The sequence below is a fragment of the Chlamydotis macqueenii genome, chromosome 1 (genome assembly GCF_036417535.1).
Source record: "Chlamydotis macqueenii isolate bChlMac1 chromosome 1, bChlMac1.mat, whole genome shotgun sequence".
NCBI lineage: Eukaryota > Metazoa > Chordata > Aves > Otidiformes > Otididae > Chlamydotis > Chlamydotis macqueenii.
Genome location: NC_141556.1, coordinates 115449386 through 115473398, shown reverse-complemented (window position 1 = coordinate 115473398; position 24013 = coordinate 115449386). Strand labels below are relative to the sequence as shown.

General features: G+C 37.6%; 1 protein-coding gene across 3 annotated transcripts in view; it reads left to right on the top strand.

Annotated features, from left to right (window-relative positions):
* The window catches only part of SCAF4 (SR-related CTD associated factor 4), a 45632-nt gene extending 22031 nt beyond the window's left edge, over nt 1-23601 (top strand). For 2 of the 3 annotated variants that reach the window (XM_086764521.1, XM_086764531.1), the window contains 10 exons: nt 1178-1263; nt 2708-2898; nt 4758-4858; nt 5816-5929; nt 6637-6793; nt 8360-8514; nt 13831-13993; nt 14148-14228; nt 14346-14534; nt 22254-23601. In XM_086764521.1, coding sequence (XP_086620647.1) covers nt 1178-1263; nt 2708-2898; nt 4758-4858; nt 5816-5929; nt 6637-6793; nt 8360-8514; nt 13831-13993; nt 14148-14228; nt 14346-14534; nt 22254-23089 — 2073 coding nt within the window. In that variant the 3' untranslated portion in view covers nt 23090-23601. The remainder of the gene's footprint in view (nt 1-1177; nt 1264-2707; nt 2899-4757; nt 4859-5815; nt 5930-6636; nt 6794-8359; nt 8515-13830; nt 13994-14147; nt 14229-14345; nt 14535-22253) is intronic. The other variant, XM_086764526.1, reaches the window with a different exon arrangement.
* Nucleotides 23602-24013: the final 412 nt, after the last annotated feature.

The window sequence follows — 24013 nt, the reverse complement described above, 5'->3', positions numbered from 1 at the left end:
TTCTCACTCTCTTCATCTTCACTTTCCTGTCCCAGTCATGGTTCAGGAATATTTTCTCTATGGAATTGTAACAATGCAATCTTATTCTGGAGAGAAGCTATCTGGAAAAGTTTTTTTTCTTTTTAAGGGCCTGGTAGATCACTAATGTAGTGGAAATGGACTCAGAAGTCCGTAGAAGTTTTTGAAAATTGAAGTGTACGTAAACAACTGTCTCTTGTTTTGAGATTTTGGAGGATATTGTTGGTTTGGTAACTGGCTGCTACTAAGAAGAAATGAAAAAACAAGTCTGTTTATGAGGCTGTATTTTCTTTTGTTCCAAGAAAAGGAAATCCTAAAATGAGAAATAGAGATGGTACTGAGTAGTCTTTATGTGGTGACCTGTGATGTCACAGATTCTAGAAAAAAGTTCTTGCTTTCCACTTGGCATAAAGGGACATTTTTCAAGAGTATCTTTGCAATTAGTTTTTTAGTCTTGAATTCTGTTGAATCAGTACATTCTGAGAGATTGCTTGTTTAGATGTTCCCTCCCAGGGTCGCATCATGAAGGCTATTTAAAGTTTAGGCAGGACACAGTATGTTTTGGAGTGGGAAGCTGTAGAGGATTTGGTGTAGGAAGGAAAAGCTGTGTTGAACTTACCAGTGTTTTTTTTAAGCAGGTTCCTGCATTTCATGTATTGTTTTGATGACTTACTGCTTCATTCTTCAAATTTATTGTATTGTAATTTGCTTATATATATGGCTTAAAGTAGTTTCCTATAACATCTTGGAGAAAAGTTTTCTCGTGGACCTTGCTTTGCCTGGGATCTTGATGACAGAGCAAGATCCACTGACTGGCTTTAAGGAATATAATCATATTCCGTGGAGATATATGCGGTGCTGAAATTGAATAAAATGTGGAAAAATAATAATATGCAAATTGAAAATTAGAATTTTGTGTAAAATATTTTTATTATGTTTTTGCAGTGGTTGTATTAAATTCATTTAATACTGGACTGGTTCCCTCTTAGTGACTATAAAGTAAGGGTGAAGCTTCTGAGGACAGTTGTAATACATTTTAATTTCACATATGTGAATATTCAATATAATTTAAGTACTGTTACATAATTTAGTCTAGGCATAAAATGAAATAAAATGCTTGCATTACTTAACCGTAAACCCAGTCAACTTAATATTTTAGGACATGGAAGTGGAACAGCCACCTATTCAAGAGGGAAAACGGCATGCTTCTGACAACAGAAAGTCAAGATCTAGATCTGCATCAAGGTAAATTAGTGAAAGTTCTTTTAGTGAGAGTATGTATTATATCAAGTATTGGATTTTAACATAAGGAACTTCAGTGTGTCATGTCTAAAAGACTTGAAAATGCTTTACTAACTCATACAGAGTACTGAGGAGAGTTATGCTGATTATCTGGATCTCAGAGAATCTGGTTTGGTGCTGCTGAATCTACTGTGGGGGTGGTAACTTCTAACTGAGATGACAGTAAATAGCTGAGAGATGAGCTAACTCCTTGAACTATTGCTGGAGCTCGCTTTCAGTGTCTTAATATGTAGTCCTGTTACCTGTATTTCGAGCTGACTTCTTGGGTGCCCTGCTCAGCATACTTCCTCTGAGGTGATTTCTTGTAAGTGCCCAGTTGTGCTGTACAAGTTTGATTCTATGACTAAATGCCAAAAGACACATCTAGCTAAAGAGTCCATTTCAGGACATTTAAATCCTTTCATCTAAGGATTAATTAGAAGAAATTACTGTCTGTGTGTTATTCTCCCTGTGGACGACACTAGCGAAATTTCTTGGTAAAGACAAAACTGTCAAGGGCTTCATGTGAATTTCCCTTATGGAAGACAATTAGAAAGACACCCTTTCAGTGTCTTACCTCTGAGGGGAGTTGTGTGTAAATACAGCTAAGTGTTCTATGTACTTCAGTGCGGCGGTAATGAGAAACAGTTTAGTGAGTCTTAAGACTTTTGAACCTCTGAAAGTCGTCTACCTCCTAAGGAAAACTGGGTACCCGTACAGTTCTCTCTTATTGGTAGAGAGTACCTTCCATGCCTGTCAATACTAGGTAAATTTTAGGGAAGCAGAATGTGATAGTTTAATTTGTCTGTCCTCTAAAGACACTTTTCTTATGAAGCAGTCTGTGATTCAGTGTAGTGTGGGACTTTGCCTGTCACAGGGGCAATATTTCACATCTCAGCTGACCTAACAAATCTGGCTCCCGCATTAAAGCAAAGCTGTCTGCTTAGTTATGAGTCTTCTCCTTTGCCAAGTTTCACATGACTTCTTTGAAGGTTTACTTTCTCTTCCAGACCTTGAGTGGTTTAGAACTTTAACATGATGTAAAATACAATTTCACTGGCAGAATTTGTTTTGAATCTCTTTTAGACATTCTTTGTAAAAGCAATAAACATTTTCCTCATTTAAGCAGATGCCATCTTTTTCTGTGTTAATGTGGACATAGTTTTGATAATCAGCTTCAATACAAAACTAATAGAAGATAAGATATTGAAAAATATTCAACTGTTCAGCTGGAGTGCGTTAATAAGCTGCTGTAGAAATATATTCTAGTTCTAAATGCTTGTGAGGTTTATTTTTTTTATTGACTGAACTCTTGCCTGATTATTTAAATGAATATGTGAGATAGTTATCTATCCGTCAGTGTCACGGTCAGAAAGATTAAACACAAATGGTTGTTGTTTTAAACTAGGTCACCTAAAAGGAGACGTTCAAGGTCAGGCTCCCGATCTCGAAGGTCACGTCATCGTCGATCTCGATCTCGATCCAGGGATAGACGCCGACACTCTCCTAAGTCTCGATCACAAGAAAGACGTGAACGTGAGAGGGAGAGAGAACGCAGGTCAAAAGGCCTTCCTCAGATCAAGTCAGAAACCGTTAGTGGTAAGTTCATTCTTACTCTTTATCATTGATGCAACTCTGCAAATTCTTGCAATACCATTTTTTAGATGCTCAACATCTTCCTGGTTCATATATGGAATTTTTTTGTCTGTGCTCAGTATTTTCTTTAATGAATTTTAGAGTTCTGAGAAGTTGAAGGTATGACAGAAAATACTATACCTGTGTAAAATGGAATACTAACAAGACAAACAAGTATTTTAGAAAAACTGTCAAAGAAATACACTTCTTGTATATTTTAGACTTTTAAAAAAATTTAATGTTGATCAGTCTGCTTACCTTCAGTATATGATATTTGCTCAGAATATCCCAGAAGACAACTTTTAATCTGATATGTGTTATTTTGTTAATTTTTATATTCCCTTTTCTTGGGTTTAATGCTATTTCGTGTGAGTTCCAAGACTCATCCAAACGGCATAAAAGTAAACTGTACTGTGATTTGTTTTCTGAATTGTTGTAAAGCTGATGAGAATGAAGTTCACCACACATTCCCGTACTTCCTTTACTCATAGTAGACGATTTGGCATTTTAGGAATATCTCCAAGTGAGAAATATTTTGGCTGTAAATGAGGAAGGAAAAAGCGAAAACACCATGTTTTTCTTTTCCTTCCTTGGAGACATACAAGGTAAAGCAGATTGAGGAACAAGAGGTTGAGTGTGTTGTTAAGATTTTTCTAATGATTCAATGTTGCGTGTGTCTCAAATGTGGAGGGGAGCTTTGTCCTGGCAAACACACAGGCTAATGTTCAGATTTCTGAAATAATCCTGGGTTTGCCTTTGTTTATAGACAAAACGCAGTAGTTGTCTTCTGAATATTCCTGAGGAGTGCAGAATCTTCTCTGGAGTTGTCAAGTAAAATTAGACATTTTTTTTTTAATATAAGGGACAAAAACTGAAGAGTTTTAACTAGCCGACCTTGTGGATGACGATACCATTAGGTTAAAAGAACTGCAAAGACTTAGTAGCTGTTCTTTATAAGCTTACTGGCGGTGGTGTAAGGTACCCTTTTGCTGACATCTCTTGCAGATTCTGTCACATAATGTTTTTTCAGTTTGCAGTTTTATATCACTTAGTGGGGGAAAACATAGATGAGTATTAAATGTTGCTATAATAGTCTTCAGCGAATGTGATGCTTTGAGCTCATCTGCTGTTTTATTAGCTTGAAGCATGAAGTGAGATAAGCATGTTCCTTACTCTTTCCTGAAAGAAAAAGCTCGTGTCAATAATTTTTCACTTAAATGTAGAAAAAAATGGCATTGAGTAGGTCACTAAGGAGGCTAAAAGTTTGGTTGCTTACCGCAGTTGAATTACCACCACGTTCTGGAGGAAAATCTTGCTGGTAGTGAGTGCGTCATCAGAAACAATCTAATTACTATCTTGCCAGTAAGTAGCATTCATAACTCGTGATGGTGGCCCATAACTTGGATTTCATACTAAGCAGAGTGAGTTACCTTTTGTGAAATATCCACTGTATAGGTTGGGATATTTCATGGAGCACTGTTAGCTGCAAAACATATTTTTCCTTTTTATGATGATTTGCAGAGCTCATGATCGTCAGAAATTGCAGGTCACTTCAATATTGGTTATCTAGAGAGCTTCTAGTGAGTGCGTTTTAATAGTGATTCTGATGTAGTTGCTGTGGTTAACTGTTACTGTAGCTCCAGGTAGGCAAGAAAAAGAGGTTTCTGTCAAACACTCCTAAATATTAAAATACGTATTTTAATATTAGCTGGCTTTTTCATTTGAATAACCTGACTATTTTAAAATCACTATTTTGAAATTCTGGCTTGTGAAATGTGTATTTCCAAGTGCTCTTACAGTCCCTGTTAACTCTTTGTTTGTAGTTTGTAGTACTACGCTGTGGGTGGGACAACTTGACAAAAGAACAACTCAACAGGATGTTGGAAGTCTTTTGGAGGAGTTTGGCCCAATTGAATCAATAAATGTAAGTGTAAATGGTGCAGTGTGAGCTACTTTGATATGCCTTGGTTACCAAAAGTCTTTTCAGACTATTTTAAGACAGCTTTATTTTTGATAGATTCAAAGGAGTCAAGAGCTCCATTTCCTATAAAGTGGTGTTTTCTGAAGTGTAACCTCAATTCATTTGACGGCTTTGTAGGAAAAGAAGACAGCAGTTGCTTTAGTTTCTTGCAATTTAAAAAGAGGAGATTATTCTGTTTTCATAAAAATCATACTTTCTCTGGAGAGAACTGAATGAGAAAGGGCTGTTGAGGAGATGGATACAGAATTACATACTGTGCTGCTGCGTTCCTTTTCTGTTTCATATTGTTTCCTTATTGAAATGTGGACTCTCAGCTGGTGTTCTTGTTTCTTTTAAGGATATTTTTATATATAAATCAGAACTGTTCTGGTAGCTCTAAAATTTAATTTAAAAAAAACAAACAAACAAAAAGTGACTGTCATTTTCTTCCTATTCCCAAATTTTGTAAAAATTACAAATAATAAAAAGAATTACAAAACTGCAGATAAAACTGAATGTGGGGGTGCACCTGGCAGCTTGTGGTATATAGAATGAAGTTCAGTATTAGAGTGTCTTGTTTCTTACAACAAAGTAACTCATTGCTAGACCTCAGTATTTATACGAACACTAATGTTTAACAGTCTTAAAGGATTAAATATACAACAGTCGTTGATAGTCTCACACAGAATAGGGTTTAAAACTTTCCACGTAAGAAGTTGCTTTCAATTTACTAAAAATTTGTTTTTCCAGAAGATACTGGCTATCTTAACCTCTTAAACTAACATTCTGTTTCATACTTCCATAGTTCTTTTTGAAACACCTGCTGATGTTCCAGGTTACTGTAATAGAACACTTGTATGTTGTTCATTACTTTGTTAATGTGTTAGCAAACCCATATTTTTTTTCTTAAAATACAAACAGATGATACCACCTAGAGGATGTGCCTATATTGTAATGGTTCACAGACAAGATGCTTATCGTGCCCTACAAAAACTGAGCCGAGGAAACTTCAAAGTCAATCAGAAATCTATAAAGGTACTTCTTGGAAAATGTCAAGCTTTTCTAAAGTTATTGTAATTATTGTAGTTCTTTTTCATCTATTCTAGACTTTGGGGTATTTTAGACTTTTATGTATTCGGGATATGGCATTCTATAAATTTCTGTGAATTGACCGTTTTTTTTTTTTTTTTTTTAATAAATATTCTTCCTGTTCTGTAATGTGACTAGTGGCACTTGTATTCGTTTCCTTGAAAGATTGCCAGTAATTGCCTGTTTAACCAACAAAAATGGTGTCCTTTTAGTCATTACAGTGGACTGTAACTAAGTTTTTCTTGTTGTTGGTTATTTGTCTTAATTATATATGATAATCCTACAAAGAGTACTTAGAAATAAGGAAGAACGCATTCATTAGTGAACTTCTTCCTTTTGTAGAACATTATACTAGAGTGTGACACTGTCTTCTGAAGGGAAGTAGAATTAATCGTAATGGCTGGGGAATATTTGAAGAAACTGCCTTTATACATTTTTACAAACTATGTGCAGGAGTCAAGCCAAGAGATAAGAACTAAGTCTGCTTTAAAAAACCCTCTTATTTCAGAGTTTTGTAACTAACCTGCTTTTCCTGCTGTTTCAATTATCCTTTTTGCTTTGGGTAATGCTGTTTTGTGAGAAGTAAATATGAAATCCATTAAAGTGGAAACATTTTACTGACTACATGTGTTTTTTTTTTTCCCCCTCCTAAGATTGCATGGGCTTTGAATAAAGGAATAAAGCCAGATTACAAGCAGTATTGGGATGTAGAATTAGGTGTTACTTATATACCATGGGACAAAGTGAAACCTGAAGATCTTGAAAGTTTCTGTGAAGGAGGAATGTTGGACAACGAAACTCTTAGTCCAGGTAAAGTATTCCTACATCTTTAAATGCTTTTTAAAAATTGTCCTTTTTGCTGATGAAGTTGGTGTGGCTGACTTTCATGGCTCTGATGTGCATATAAAATCCTTGAAATGGCTAAGAAGGGTAGCATGTGTAACCCGTAGATCGGAGAGAGTTTGTAAGCAGTTAAAGTCAGTCTCTCATCAGGAATTGTGTAGCTGTGTTAGGAGAGGCTGGGCTGAAAATGCAAGCAGATACTAGGTGACCTGTCAGCTGTGCTGCTGTTTGCCCTTCATGGTAACGCAGAGTGCAAGTGTGCTGTACTTGTTAGTCCCAGAGCCACCCTGCTCTGCCGCTCTGCCCCGGTTTGTGCGAGCCTAGCGAAGGAGCCTGCCTTTGGAGTACTTACATGGCAACCGAGCTGATGGCAACTTTATAATTTCAAAAAAAAAGTGCCTATAGTTTTTCACACTTGTGACATTTTCAGTTCCTTTAGCAAGTTTTGTATTTATAGGGACTTAATAGAATTCTTGTTATTTTGTATGTAAGCAGTGAAAATACCAGGATTCTATGGCTGTACTTAGAGAATGACACCTGTTAAAATCAGCACCTTCAAGTCAATTACAGGCTTCAAATTAATATAGAGTCGGTAGTGTGCTGGCTGTTGTGATTTTAAAATTATATTAAGTGAATGCAGTACTTAAAATTGAAATTGCCTGAAGGTCTTTGAGTTGGTACTCTAGACTACTGTGTTGATTTTAACCATCGTGCAGTGTGCTGTCTAGTTAGTGAAACACTTTTCAGGATTTTGTCATTCTGTCCAATTTGCCCTAATTAGATGTTGATTATTCTAAATAGTAGCATCTCTTCATGATAAATACACAAAAATAAGTTGTGTATGTATTTTAAATGAAAGTCTAATGAATGATAAACATAACCTCAATGTTTTCTAGTCTTCTCAATGTTTTTCCCTTTCCCGTAATGCCTTTTCACCGATCCCTCCTTTCTGTTTATCTGTCTCTTCCCAGGAAGTTCTGACAAATGATAGAAGCCATATTTCTTCTGTAAAATGAGTTTAAAGTTGTATTTGCTGTTGCTCTTATTTTGCTGTGTTTCTTTATTGTTGTATTCTCATTTTCCTTGTTCAAGATTTTGAAAATGTTTTTTCAGAAATGGCTTCTTAAATTAGTGAAAAAGCTGCTGCCTTCTTGCTCAAGTGCAATGGAATGAATCTGTTGACAGCTTGTTCCAGAACAGCCTTTACTGTTTTTGTCACAAATAATGTGTTTCAGAGTCCTGGGCATGTGTAAATGCTGTCAGTGCAAAGAATTGTTGAATGATTAATGAAAGGAATAAATTTACTTGCTGTGTTTCGGTGATTTACTGTACTGTGTTTAAAGTAATTTGGAATTTTTATTGTCAGAAATATGTTTAAATGCTTCTTAGCTCTGTGCTTCTCGTGATCTGAGTATTTTCAGTTATGTCATTTTTGTAAACATCACAAAGCATGGTAGTTTTATGTGGCAGTACTTTGCTAATCGTCTGCTTGTACTGAGCTGATACATGTCTGTTTGGGTTTTTTTTGTATAGAGTGGAAAGGGATTCCCAAGAAGTCTGAAAATGAAGTAGCTCAAAATGGCGGTGCAGAAGCTACACATAATGAACCAGTATCACCTATACCTAAAGCTTTACCTGTTCCGATTCCTGTTCCCATGCCTGCACCAATAACAGTACCTCCTCCACAGGTGAGAGTTGCTTCTCATTTGCTCTGAATATCTAAACGAAAACTTACTTTAAATAATAATTCTGTATGGCAATATGTAAGTTAAGGAGAGGGAGGAAATACGATGAATGATAACGAATTGATTTTGTGTGTGTATGTGTTTGTCATGTTGTTGTCCTTGGTTAAAAATACTCTTAGTAGCAGACTGGCTGTGCTGTCACTTTGTGACTATAACTTTCCTGTGCCCTAAATCAAATAGGCACCTGAAATCCATTATTTGAACTTCTTCATGTAAAAGAGCAGTATAGTCTCATAGATCATTGCTTTTTGGTAAGTCACAGTGGCAGTGGAAGACTTGGGGAAAAAACCTAACCCATTAGGGTTTGGAGCATGTTTTGTGCCCAGCAGGAGCAGAGCATCTGGTTTGATTTCCCTGATGTAGTTTGTATGTACCAGAACAGCTCTGGGAGCTGAGTCAGCACGTAGTTAGTGGGAATAGTGGAGGGTTTCCTCCAAAACCTCTTTGCTGCTCTAACACTGATGTAGACAAGAGGGTATGTGTGTCTGCCAGATCTTTATTTGAAGTATTGTAGGACTGTACTTCTAATATCTGTTCTCTCAGTCTCGGATAAATTATTGCAGTAGATTCTTTGTTTTGATGGGCTGGATTGCATCCTCTCAGTTTTATGATAGTTTGGTTTTTTTTTTCTGTTTTCCTAATTAATTTTCCTCACTGTTGGCTTAAATAAGCTATAGACCTTCTAAAACACATTGCTTTCATTTTTGTTCATATTGTGTGTGTTCTATTTGAACAAACAGCCTTTGGGAATTATAAAAAATTTCATACTCCTCCTTTGTTGTTATAATGGTTCTTTAATCAAAGCTGATGTTGTATGTTCATTCGCTAAAAGAACACTGAAATTTTACCATTAGTTTAAGTAGCATGTAATAATAAGTACTTCCTCCAGTGTTTTATAATCTGTGTTTCTTTTAGCTTTACTTACTGACAGGCATGTTACTACTTTTATAGTAATAGTTTCTTTCTTGTCACTGTTAAAATAGTAGTATACCTCCTCCCAAATGGGAGGAAGTGTAAATAAAACTATTTTACATCTTGAGAAAATGTGGTTTATGAACTACAGTATGATAGACACTTAGAAAAGATCAAGAACTCAAAGTATTTGAAGACTTACATAATTTAGCCAATTAGGTGATTTGAGAACATAGTATGTTGAAATTTGTGTTGTTTTGACACAGGGTTCCTGAAAAGTTGTAAGTTATTCTTAGTAAATGAATACATAAGTCAAATTTTTTATTTCAGAGAGTTTTAATAGCCAGTAACTGTATTAAATAGTAAGGATTTTGTTTATTTTCCTTAAATCCATGCTGAAAAAGAAAATGTGGAAAAAAAAAACCTACCAGTTTCAGAATATATTGAGTGTGCTGATTGCTTGTCTCAGCCTGAAGAGGATCAGGGTTCTTTACTATGGCAAAGAAACTTGTATATTCACAAGTTTGGGCTGGGATCAGAGAACTGTATTTAGTCTTCATTTTTTATTTTGCTATGAACTTTTCAACGCTGTCTTATACTTGACCAATTCAGTTGTCTTCTCTGGCCATAAAATTACAATAGTTTAATAATTTCTAAATGGTTCTTAAAACTTACAAATTCAGTTCAGCTGTGATTATGGTGGTGGTGGTAGTAGTGAAAGTAATGTATTTTGTAATACGCAAATGTGACCTAATACCTAAAGGAAAAAGCTTATTATATTCCCCTTCTTTTGTTTAAATAACTAGGTAGAGTACCACTGCATTTTAATTAGCTGATGTATTTTTATTCTCTGATACGAGCAGAATTGCTTTCGTTTGTATTTGGCTTCAGTGTTCATGACTGTAAGAGGCAGGGAGGTTGTTAGGATTGCTGGGTAGCTGCTGATGCTGTCCAGCCTGGAATGGGCATCAGCACAGTGATACCAGGTTCCTCAGCCCATCTGTCTGGCTGCTCCCATGTTAGCCATGGACAGCACCCTGCCCACCCTGGTGTCTCTGACTGGAGAAGCAGGTTTGATGCGTGTGTTACGTGAGAACAGGCTTTATACATTGTCCTCATTCAGGCTGCAGTGATAAAGCATAGGGCTGCCGGAGAGATTAACCCCAAACAGCTCTGACTGCATGATTCCCGTAGCTTACTCTCTCTTTTCTCACTTCTTGACTTTCCTTTTTGTGTGCTTTTTCTTCTCTTTCTCCACTGCAACGTCCTCCCAAGTAAACAATTCTCCCCTAATTATTTTTTTCCACATTGGTCTCAATTTTGCTGCATCTCTACCCGTATTTGCTATTTGTGATACCATTACCTAAGTAATATTGTCCTGGTGTGGTATTGCTGGATATGGTTACTTATGCACTGTTTGCCTCACAAGGTCCTTTCCCCATCAAATCCCCAGTGCTCCCTTCCGGTTATCTTTGAAGTTTGGCTATTGTCCATGAAGCACCCTGTTAACCACATGCGAAATCCATCCATCTCTTATGGCGCTATCTGTAACTTGTCAGCTTCGCACATTATCTGTCATGTCTGGCAGTTTCTTACATTGTGTTCAGTAGTTTCTCGTGCCCTTAATGCCCTCTCTCTTGAAGCTTAACTTCAGGCCAGGACGTAGTCAGCAGCTTTGCGATCTGCCAACAGATGTAACGTTCCCATGCTTAAAGGTAGGATGGGAAGGAGATGCATCACTCCTTTCCCTGGTAGAGCCTGAATGGAGGTCTCCTGTGCTGCCCTCCTGCATGGGCTGCACACATGGATGGAGCCCTGCTCTGCTGGATGTTACCTGTGAGCGGTGTAAGTAACTGCAGACCGACTTCCTCTGATTGCCAGTGTCTCCTTCACCCATGAATGCAACCTGTATGTAGTAAGGCATTTCAAATCAATAATGTCCCTCTTAAGAATGATAGCCCATGTAAGTAAGTTTGGTTCTTCAGCCTCAATAGTGCACACAGCTTCTTCTCAGCCCCAGGGTCCTGGGTTGTTGGCAAGATAGGTGGAATGCTTCTGTTGTGTTATGTCACTGGAGTGAGCCCCTTTCTTGCCTATAGATTCAGATCTCTGAGCTGTTGCTGAATGTGGTCCCACTCCTGCAGATCTGAGTAATCCACCTCAGTGGTCCACTCTGAGGGTAGGTCTGTGTTTATTGTTAAGTCATATTGGAGTGTCCAAGATCAACTTAAATCTATTTCTTGCTTGTTGAGAGTGGGTTTCTGTTAATAGCACTTGTGACGTTACTTGTGTTATGCATTCATTGATGACTTTTGGGGCAATTTGTGTTCCGTTCTCCTGGCAAAGCTTGGTATTACCCCCACCAAAACCGCCATTCTTTTATAGTGAACCATGGCTCAGGCTTTGCCAGGGTTATACATTGTAATCCAGGGGGTTTGCTGTGGTGCCCACCCTTTCCCTAAGTTTCCCAATCCAACCCAGAGTCCCTTTTCTTCATTTAATGGGTTTTCAACCAGTATTCAAGGGTTAACTTCCTGGAAAAAATAAAGTACAACAGTTAAGCTTTGATAATTAAGTGTGAATATCCTTGAATATGTATCTAAATCATCTTTCTTTGATGTTATGTCTGTTCTTGTTCCATCATAATGTTTTACAGTTCATTATCCCCTCTTAAGCCTTGGGTACACATGCTGCTTCTAGTTTTTTCAGCTAACTACTTAAGGACTGACAGCACTTAGCAGGTTTCCCCTCTGTTTTAAACCTTTTTGCGTTCTTGATACTCCTCGATTCCTTCTGCTGTGTACACACTCTGTACGTGAATGCTTGCTTCACAGAGCATTACTGTGATCAATAGGTCTATTGCTGTATCTGGCTAATTTTGTACATGGTTGTTCTTTGAAGGAGTGCCCTGTAAAACAAACAAGAACACCTACCGAGACTATTCGGTTGCTGTGGTTTTGGGGAGCTTTTTCTAAAGCTTTAACTGTGATTTAATGGAAACACCTCTAGGGTTACTCAAAGATCATGTTCATCTAGGTAATCTCAGCTTTATACGATGCTCCTGGATATGCATGCTGTGCACTGTTGGCCTTGCAAGGTCCTAGTCCCCAGAAGGTTGCCAGTGCTCCTTTCTGCTTCTTTCTGAAGTTTGGCTGTTGTTCACATAACACCCCTTTAACCACCTGCAAAACCCAGCCGTCCCTCATGGTGCCATCTGTAACTTTTGTCAGCTTCTCACATTATCTGTCACGTCTGGCAGTGTCTCGTTTCAATTCCGGTAGTTTCTCACAGCCTGCTCAGTTAGCTTAACTTCAGGCCAGGGCCTAAGCAGCAGATTATTATAAACCAATTAATAATAAATTCAAAACTAAAAACTAAAAGTGGTGGTCTGCACTAAAGCCTAATGGAATAAAGCCTGTTGAAATTTATTTATTTTAAAATTCTAATAGTACAAGTTTTAATGTGCCTCAGCTCACTAACACAGCCATTGGTAAAGAACTTGGAACAGAAATTTGAAGTGGTATCAGGTGTTTGGCAGCTTTAGCATATTCTCCAATTTTAAGGAGAATATTTTGCTTACTTTGGATTAATGCCACTTTAAAACAGTACAGGCTTTTTCTTCTTTAGAAATAAAAAATTAGTTTTGAAGGGTCTTGGTGTAGTAGTTCTGAAATTTTGGTGGCCATAGAGGTGAGTCAGTTACGATCACTTGAATACACAGCTCTCCTTTGCTTTAATAAATCAACTTTAAATGCAGAGCATATTTTGATTAAACTTTTTTCCTTTTGATTCCCATACAATTAGTGTTGCTTTTTACAGTAAGCTTATAAATATGAGTCTAAGGAACAACTTAATTTAAATCAGTTTCCATTCAGAGCTTGATATAAATCAGAATTAAAAAAAAAAAAAAAAAGGAAATGATAGTAACTCTAATATTATGTACAAACTCCTGTAGCAAAAAAAAGAAGAAAAGAAGAGGTTCTTAATTGCTCCAAAGTTGTGTGCATTGTAGTTTCTCATGCTGGATAGTAAAATTAATTCCAGCTTCAGTGTAAAGGGTGTATTTAGATAAGTTACCAGCATGCATTAATATCGATTTACGACAGATAATAATTTTTTCTTTAAGAACAAAGGCAAAGAAGATCAATGTTGATATTTTAAGTTGTAAGAGTTCTTTGACTGCTGATTAGATCAGTTACGTAAGTCACCTTGTTGCTGAGTAATTAAGGATCGCTTAAATTTTCTTGTTTTGATGGACAAAGCACAGAAGACAGCAGTCCATAGCTGAGCAACAAATAATCCATTCAGCCTTGAGGTAACACATTTTTCCCCTTCATTTTTTCTTAGGTTCCACCGCATCCATCAGGTCCTCCTGTGGTTGGTGCACTCCAGCCACCTGCTTTCACAGCACCTTTAGGAATCCCACCTCCGGGATTTGCTCCTGGAGTGCCACCACCACCGCCGCCTCCATTTTTACGACCTGGTTTCAACCCAATGCATTTACCCCCAGGTATATTTATATATTTTTAGGAATATTAAGTCTTTTTTTTTTTTTTTTTTAACAAAACAAAACAAACAAACAAATAAAAGCACCTGCCATATAAACTGCACAAGTATGTTTTGATAAAGTAATACTCAGTGTTACTATATACTTTTTTTTACAGGCTTTCTTCCTCCTGGACCACCACCACCTATAACTCCTCCAGTATCTGTTCCTCACACTCCGGCAGTAAACATCCCAAATTGTAAGTGTTTAAATCTTGGGCAAGTGGTGGCAGAAGGAAGGTATCATGCAAGCAGAAAAAGTGATTTTTTTTTTTTTTTTTTTTTTTTTTTTAATATGTCAATGCATTGTTTCTTAGCTACAGCAACTGGTGTGAATGAAGACACTACAAAAGATTCATCTGTAGGAAATCCCATCCCAACAGTGGTTTCTGGATCCAGAGGGAATGCTGAAACTACTGATAGTTCCAAAATGTACGGGACTGTTCCACCTCCTGTAGCACCTACTAATGTACCTGCTCCTGTTACCCAAGGTATTCCACTTCTTGGTAAGTTTATTTTTGTATCTATTCTTCAATTTATTGCTCTGTGAATTTAAAAAACTATTTTGATTTTCCTACTGACTTTACAGTTCATGTGAAAGCAAAGCAGATTTTTCTAAACTTGTTGAAATTTCTGCCCTTCTGTTGTCTTTTAATCATTTTTAGAGGCTTGATTTTGCACAGAAGGAACAGTAAATTTTTTTTTATTATTGAAGATCTGTTTTCTGAAGAAACAAAAAAGCCGTAATGTTTGAGTTACAAATTCAGGACAGAACAAAGTGCTGTCTGCTTTTAACAAATTGAGGTTTATACCATACAGAAAATTAACGTGTAACACAGCATCTGTATGGCATATGAACTATGTTTTAGCCTCTACTATTACGTATATAAAATTAACTTACAGAGGAACAGTATTTTTTAATGTATTTTTTTTTACATCTGTGAAAATATACTTTTATGTATGGAATAAATTATTTTAATAAAATGAAAGCAAAAGCTTTTATTCAGCCTTGCAGTATTATAGGTTTTGAAACCTTTTTGACAATGTAACCTTATTTAAATATTACAAAATGGTATTTTGACTAGCAAAACCAAGTTAACTTTGGATATGCTACATGCATTACTCTTCACAAAATTGGTCAGATTTTAAAAGAGAGTATATATTCTTTAATGTTACAGAGGTCTGTTAAATATTTATTTTAGGATGGGCTTTTATGGGTCAGCGTCAAGAATGTACTCGAGAGACTTGCTTCCTGCAAATCTTAATGAGGTTATTACATTTGTGGGATTTCAGACCTCTAAATAAGAGCCTTGCAAGTGAATGAAAAAGATAATTTTGTTTTAATGTGTTTCTGACCAGAACTTTACACTGGAAAAGAAAAAACCCAAAGATTTCTCTCCCTGAGAGCTTACTGCTCTATTGGATTTGATGGCTAAGTTTTCCAACTGTGACTAGTGATTTTTAGATCCTTCATGTTTGAAACATAAAATAAGACCCTTTTAAAAGGCATTTTTCAAAAAGTGAATTGCTACTTCTCTCTGAAAATCAGTTTGCAGATATGCAAAACCAGCAGTTAATTGTTTTAGGGTACCTTGAACACTTGGCAAACAGAGAAAAGCTTAAAAAAAATTCTGCAGTGACACCATGGATTGAGAGAATTTTGTAGTGATAAGGATTATCGGACTGTACACTTAAGACATTCACATCTTAATGATGAAGTTGCACTTTCTGTAATTGTGATACAGTATTACCAGCCATACGAAATTTCATGGTACTATGACTTGTATGGCATAATTTGAATTTTTTATTCCAAGCCTTTGGAATGTATTAAGTTACTCTGCAGTTTTCTGTATCACTGTACACAAAGGAAAAGGGTTTTACAAAATGAAGATCAAGTAACGTTAGTTGCTTGGACAGTAGCTTTTTTTATTCTTACAAATTCAAGAAAGCTGAATTTGATAAATTTGAAGATCAAGAACTTGCCTTTGTTTCTATTAAATTGTTTACTGAATAGTTGAGGCAGATAAAGCTGTCCGTGTGGTCAGTGACTTCTGTCAACATTCAGTCTCCTCAGCAAGGGGATAGGAGAGTTTTTTCTTTTAATAAGATTGAACGTGTGAGCTTACAGTGTAGTCCTGAAGTAATAGCTGAGATCTGTGTGTTTACTTAAGTAATAGCGTTTTATGTTGTTGAGTGTGTTATTTCAAGAAGTTATATATAATCAAGGAATTATGTAAAATGCTTCCATTCCTGTCATTTCCAATCAATATAAAAGGTTAATATAAGTTGTCTTTGTTTTTAAAACTTTTCAGTAAGTTAACACAATCAAAACTTTCTTTTTAAAATCTTAAGTTACCACAATCAAAACTTCCTTCTTAAAACCACTTTGATTCACTTATTAATTCAGCTTAACTCTGTGTGTGAGAGTCCAGATCTGGTCTCTCCTTAGGCTGCAAGAAAGACATAGAAGAGGTGATGTTTTCCACCAGTCATGCTAATCTAGATAGCAAAGAAGTGTCCCTTGAAGTCTTAGCTTCCCCATCCTCTGAGTTCAAGAGCTGGCCAGGCTGCATCACCATTCCTTCCTTTTCATTCTGTGTGTCAGGTTTCACTCCTAGGGAAATAAAGGCATGGGAAATGTGTGTGCCAGGGTTTCACCACGTGTGCAGACATGAGATGCAGTCTACATATGCTTCCCGGTCCCGGAGCCCAGAAGTACTTGCAGGCTTGACAATTTAAATGTAGCCTTAGTGTCTGACCTACGGTTTTGTACAGCTTGGAGGCGAACTGGACAAAGTAAAGGAGTAGGTACAGCATCACCCTCAGTTAGCCATGGGAAAGTGCAGACGAGGGAAATCAAATGCTTCAGACCGAAGGACCTTGTGTTCGGAAGTTTATGGTTTAGCAATTTGAATAGATGGCTGATCACGTGACTGGTTTCTCACAAAGTCCTCAAACTGCTCATTAAACATTCCCATGATGTGGCTCTCCAAGCTGAGATAAGAAGGTGGAAGAAGTATTTGTTTGACAGCATCATGAAGTATGCCATGAGGACTCTGCTTGGGGAAATAGGGGTGAAGGGGCTTTTGAGTAGTGTAACACGAAGAATGAAGAAATGTTCTTCGGATATTTGGGCAGGATAGAAGAACTTAATTCAGCAGGCTGAATTCAAGGAATGAAGATGGCTCTGAAGAGACTGTCATAGAAATCTAAACTTAACCTTGCTTGAGAACACCTAATGTAATCTGTACAAATCTAGGAGCTCTCTTCTAATTTTTGTAACTTCAGAATGAAGCTTATTTATCTATCTGTTTGGTTTTTATATGGAAGATATGTTACAAAGTAATTCTAATGGGTTATTGTAAGATTTCGTATGCTTTCTTAGTAATGTAAGTTACGTTCTGTTTCATCTCCACTAATTTCATTTGTTCCTCAAATGTAATTCTTTTATCACTTCCAACAAAAACATGTTTGTGCTTCAGAGGAGTGATCCCTCATGGACATTGTGTCTGAATTTTTTTGTGCTTATTTCTAAGAACCACCCTCAGGTTGTTTTGGTTTAGTTGTATCCTTGATCATATTCACTGCTGTTATAGTTTCTTGTTCTTAATTTGAACAAGATTATCCAGACTGTAACTGGCTTTGTGAGTGTGTGCTCATATGTAATTTTTAAAATCATCTGCAAAGCAGATATTTTTAGATTCTTTTTATGTGTGCACATTGCAGAAAGTGACAGGCTTTAAAGTCATTTTTGATTTGCCAACTTGTTCATAGTGTTGAGCAAATGCTGTAATTTGGACCAGTAATAAACTGCTATTGCAGATGCTATGTTGCGAATATTCAGATTCTGTCATCTATTATCTTGATTAAATACACCATATTGCAGTTTGTAGATTCTGGTCTAGTGCTCTTTTTAACAAAATTCCTACGATGATAATTCCATACGATCAAAGATTAATTATACTGTAGTTCTCATCAAACTTGGTATTCACTTCCTGTTAATGCATGCTTGAATTATTATTCTTTTCTCCCTTGCTGGTTTGTTCTTAAGTAACTACATGGTCTTTTTGTAATCTGCATTAAATTACAAAAGACAGACTAAATACTCTCTGAGCTTACCAGAGTATTACCTTATAATAAAGTGGATACTTCCTTAACAGGAAAGATGAGCTTTTTATTAATACAGGATATGAACAGTGATGAACCTAATACATTTCCAAATGTCTTGTGATAGCCTGTTTTAAAAGCATAACAAACACTGCATGTTTGCTAATTTTATATATATGCTTTCATAATACTGCTGAAAGAAAATTCAGAGGTAAGGGAACGTGAACTCTCAAGCACCATTCATGGAATTCAGTTTTGCCTTGATGATTCCAATGACCTGGATCAGTTTAGTGTTTGTGTTTTGTAACGCAGGAATTTCAGAAGTCTTATTACCAGTAACGCAACACTTGTACACATAAGGTAGTTTGACTCTTACATCCTTGTTCGAGCATCTCACATGAATAGGAGCAAGCTCCTCCTGGCTTCACTAATGGGCATTGACTACCCGGAAAAATTTTGGTACTTACGGCAAGTTATTTAAGCTGTGAATCGATATTTAGGCACTTAAGTTTAGGCTTCTTTCTTTACAGTCTTGGTCTGGTCCAAAGGATTTTGTATCAAATTCCAGAAAAAGACACAAGACTTAAAACATATGTCCCTCTTTCAAGAATTTTCCTGGTAGTATTTAATGTTGTAGTTTTAAGATGCAACATTCCCCACTGGAGAAGGATAGGAGAATTAATGTGACGTGCTACATATTGCAGAACATCAGTGTCAAACTCAAGAGTGCAAACCTTTGGCCTCTTGTGCTGGAATCGTATAGGCTTTTGACTTCTTGTTCTCATAGATATTTCCATCAGATTTGCAAAGGAGGTGTATTTGAAGCAGGAGTGCTGTGTCAGATACAGAAAACACCACTCCTCCACTTGCTTTCTCGTAACAGCACAGCTGAGAAGTAATTTAATAGATGATGAGAGACACTGTAATCACTTACTGAACAGAGTTCAGTTAAAAAAAAAAAAATCACCAGATGCTACACTTCTAATTTATGTTAGCATTTGTAACACTGATAGTTATCACAAGGGAACATAGGCTTTGTCCAGTCAGAAGAGATCAGCAGAAGTGGAATTACAGTGACACAAAAATCTGGCTTTTTACTTAATTTGTCGAAACAATAAGGACGACTCCTGTGACCTCTCTGGACAGAAGACACTTCTTCAGGACAGCTGTAGCATTTTGGGCTGTGTCTTATGAGTAAAGTGAAATTATGAAACTTTTCATACTGTATGATTGTTCTTGCACCTCTGAAACAACACTCATGGTTGGCAATGGGATTTCCTCATATGCTTGCATCTGCGCTCTTCATAGTAAACACTTCGCAAATTCTGAAGACCTCTCACTCTGTATAACTGGTAAAAGTTACAAATAAAAATAAGTTGTGAAAGCAGTCTATATTTTTACACATTTGAACAGCATAACATACTAGATGTAAGGTCTGAGGATTCTGTCCGCAGTGTTAAAAGCCGTGTCTTAGCCAAGTTACACAGAATAAGCAGCTGGTGAAAGGGTTGGTTGTATTTCAAGAAGACAATGTTAGCTACTACAAAAAGGCTTAGTTATGAACAAGTGAATAAAGTACAGGTTGGGACAGATGAATTCCGTCACTCGTCTGCACAGGTATGACATGGTCGTTTAACCACTTTGGTGTTTCTCTAGGAGCTCTAGTAGTTTGACAAGCTGTTTAGATTTTACATACTGTCCTTGCCTATAGAAGACAACAAAGGGCTTTAAATTTTCCTAGGCACCACACATGCATCTGTACTACTGATTTTGGACTTGAATGTGTTTCTGGGCAGCTGTTTGAGAGTAAATTTTTAATTGACGCCTGATTTGTCAGCACAGCGAGGAAACACTGGTTCTTTCTACAGCATTACCTCAACCTCAAAATTTGAGTGGGCTGATTTAAAGTAACAAGTGTTCAGCTACCCAGCTGATGCAGACCAGATTGAAAGAGAATGAGTTTCAGATACCATTATGCTGCTTCTGTGCTGCATTCTGTATAGAAATAAGGTTGAGAAATTAAATTACTGGTACCTGTTGAATTTTAAAAAAGCTTTTCACACTTGCTCCATGTTCATGTTGTTGTAACTCACATCTACTGTGCTGCTACAGAGCAGAAGCATATGCTTATCCTCTTCAGCTCATTTGGTCTCAGTAATTCCTTTCTGCCTTATTTTTAATCTTTTGTGGAAGAATTTACTTATCATCAAAAATATCCCCAAACCTCAGAATTCAGCGAAATAACATTGTTAGAAGACATCATTAACCAGAAGTCTGTCTCGTCAAATCTGTAGTACTAAGTCATGGGAGGATTTTAAGCCAGGTGACTTACAGCTCTGGTTATGAACAGGAGGAGGGGGAGGGCTGTGCATTTTAAAGTTAAAAAGGAAAAAAAAAAAAGAAACACAGAAAAAATACACTGTTGCCGCTGGAACATTTCTTTCAAAGAGTGTGACCTATCAAGCCATGTCTTAACAGTGACTGCTTGGAGGGGAAGGTAAGATGATACCACGGACTGGAAGAATATTCACATCTTTGTTACCTGAGTTCTCCCATCGGCAGAATATCATTTCCTTCTGATGTGAATATGAAGAGCGATGAGATAAAAAAAGTTTCTGTTGGAGATGTTCTTAAGCATAACAAGCACTGCGGTGGAAGGGCAACATGTGTTCTTCAGAAAGCTCAGGCATATTTGGGGTAGAAGCACTAAATAAATCGGATGGAGGAAGAGAGAAGCTGCCGTAGCTGAGTGGAGGGTTATCTGGGATGTCTGCTCCACCGTGCTCATTCAGCTGAAATCAAAGCACAGTTTTCACTGATGACACTGCCAAGTATTTAATTCTAGTGTTAATTTACATACTTGTTTCACATTCTAGTTCTACCCAGGGCAGGAGTTACAACATTTTATGTAACCTGCATTTTTATTAATACATGTGGAAATAAAGCATTAGTTATAGTCTCAGCAAATTCATAAAGGAATGCAAGATGGATTAGGAGGGATTTGTGCTTGTTCTGCTGGCTACTGTTGATCCCTTTAAATTTCAGTTTGGGAGTTTGAAAAACAACATATGCTTTCTCAGATTTGGAGCTTATTTTCAGGTAAATAACTGCCAGTGAGCAGAAAGAGAGAGATCCAGTATAAAGGCTACAGAGAGCATGAGGCAGTAGTGTGACCAGTTCAGACAGAAGGAGACACGCAAGATAAGCTGGCACGCGCTTAGTCGGATGAAGTCCTTATCTGGAGCTCAGTAATCCCTGTTCATTTTAGCTCGTTGTGTTGATGTCAACAAGTTTTGGACTGAGCATTCTGAAACAGTATGTTTTGAAAGTTAATATTTCTTTTCTCTTATGAAGACCGCGCTAAAACCAAGAGTCCAGGAATGGAAGATAGTTGGTGTTGGATACATGCTGTAAAGGACAGAAGATCGTATTGTAAAAAATTCAGGAAACTGCCTATTGCATTTCCTTTTAGTTTACATTGCGAGGTTTATTCTACTAAAACTAAACTTTGTTGTATCCCTTTTCACTGGAATGGTAAATTGTACTCTCTGTGATTTCCTGCTCCTACTCCAGCCCTGTTTTGACCTTACCTCTCCCTTCATCGCTTACTGTATCTGCCGCCTCTTCTGCACATTGAAAATCTTTCTAGCAGAGTAGAAATGTTTTAAAGCTAACTAAAGAAGGTGAGGTGTCTTTAATTAGAAGCCTGGGAAGCATAACCTATTAGGAAGGTGTTTCGTTGGCAGTCAGTTTGCAAAGTGAGACACTGAGCTGGAGATCAGGAAGAGCTCTGCCCTGCAAAAATTGCAATGGCGTCTTCACAAAAGGAAGCCTTTAGGACAAGTGATTAGTTACTACCGTTGCAGTATTTGTTACTTCTAGCACGACACAGACTTCTATTTAAAGACGATGCTCTCCTTACAGTATGTAAACCTTCACAGGAAGCTTTGCAGGCTGCTCTCTGCAACACCCCCCCTAACCCCCCCAGTTTTGGTGTTACTCAAATCATGAGATAATTTCAGAACGTTTTTTAAATTATGAAAATGCCTTTTTTTTTTTTTTTCCCCCTCCTGCCAGCCTCTGATTTTACTTTGCGCGTGTGTGTTTGTTTGTTTCAGGCACTCAAGGAGTTGCGCCACCTCCTCCAGCCCCTGTTGTTGGGTTGCAGACCCCATCCACTGGCCTCTTGGGTGCCCGGCCCGGTTTGATACCACTCCAGCGGCCACCAGGAATGCCACCCCCTCCTCTGCAGCGTTTTCCCTTGATGCCACCACGACACATGCCTCCCCACATGATGCACAGAGGGCCCCCACCAGGGCCAGGAGGCTTTGGGATGCCTCCCCCCCATGGAATGAAAACCCCCTTCCCACCGCCGGGTCACTTTGTGAGACCTGGGGGGATGCAGGGAAGCGGGGGGCCGGGTGGACCTGAGGATAACAGAGATGGGAGGCAGTTCAGAAATGACAGGCAGACGTTCACGCCTAACAGAGACCAGGAAAGGTTTGGAAGGAGATCGTTTGGAAATCGGGTAGAAAACGATCGTGAGCGCTACAGTAACCGCAACGATGACAGAGATCACGAGCGACTTGGTAATCGTGACAGGCGAGACTGGGGACGTAGAAGCCCCGAGCGTGACAGACACAGAGACTTGGAGGACAGGAACAGGCGGTCCAGCGGCCATCGAGACAGAGATTCAAGAGACAGGGAGTCCCGTAGAGACAAGGAAGAAAACCGAGGAAAGGAAAAAACGGAGATGACAGACAGGGCAGATGGTGACAAAAACCATGAATCTCACAGCGGCAAAATGGAAGACGCAGACATTGTTTCAGAACTTGCTGCGGGAGAGTCCGAACCAACAGGCGTGAAACCTGTTGAAGAGTTACCATCCGAGGCTACCTCATCTGTGGAACAGGCGGACAAGGATCTGGGCTCAGTGGCGGAGGCTCCTCGCTAGAGACTGGAAGTTGTCGAAAGACGACAGTGACATTTGTTGGAGTGTAGAGCTTTAGAGTTGTACAGTCTGCTGTATTATATTTGCTTCTGCTTATATCACAGCCCCTCGGTAGTTGGTGGGGAATTGTAAGCAATTTGATTGCTTCCCTTCTATTTAAAATAGCCACAACATAACATGAGATACCGAAGATATGATTAAAATATTACCCATTTTTGCTGTAACTTTTTTAAAGTTTTGACTTTAAAAAGTTTACAAATCAGAAGTAGAAGTGCTTTCTATTTTTTTTTTAATTTAAGAAAAGGTAACGGTGAAAGCTCCTCAAAACAATAGGGATGTGTTTTTAATAAACTCTATTTTCGTAACAAACTTTAACGTGTGCTATTCTTCCTACGCTGCACTGAAGTGGAAAAGGAGTGTTCAACATCATAAAGTTTGAACTGTTAATGTTGTACTGGAGTCTAAATTAGACTGTTTTGTTTATATTTGTTAAAAGAAATACATCTGTTTGTGTAGCTATTCACAGAAGCAAATTTTTATTTGTACTAGTCATCTTGATTTTTAGATTGCTGCATTTTAATGATTACTTGACCATACTAGGTAAAAGTTAGTGGTTTTAAAATGTTAATTGAAGAGTTAACTGTTTGGTGTTTGCAATGCAATCAGTTTTTTTTTCTTTCTTTTTTTTTTTTTTCTTTTTTCCCCCTCCAACTGGTTCTGTGGTAAATGTTGCCCTAATTAGCCTTTTTAAAAAAAAAAAGTGGACACCTTCAGACATACTTCGTCTGCTCTGCTTGTACTGTTATAAAATTACTGTGTGGTGGGCTAGGAAGCACACCCGTTCACCATCTTTTGTATTTGTTATTCATTGATGCTTTTTGGAAAAGTGGGGTAAAAGAGAAATCAAAGACACCAAAACACGATATA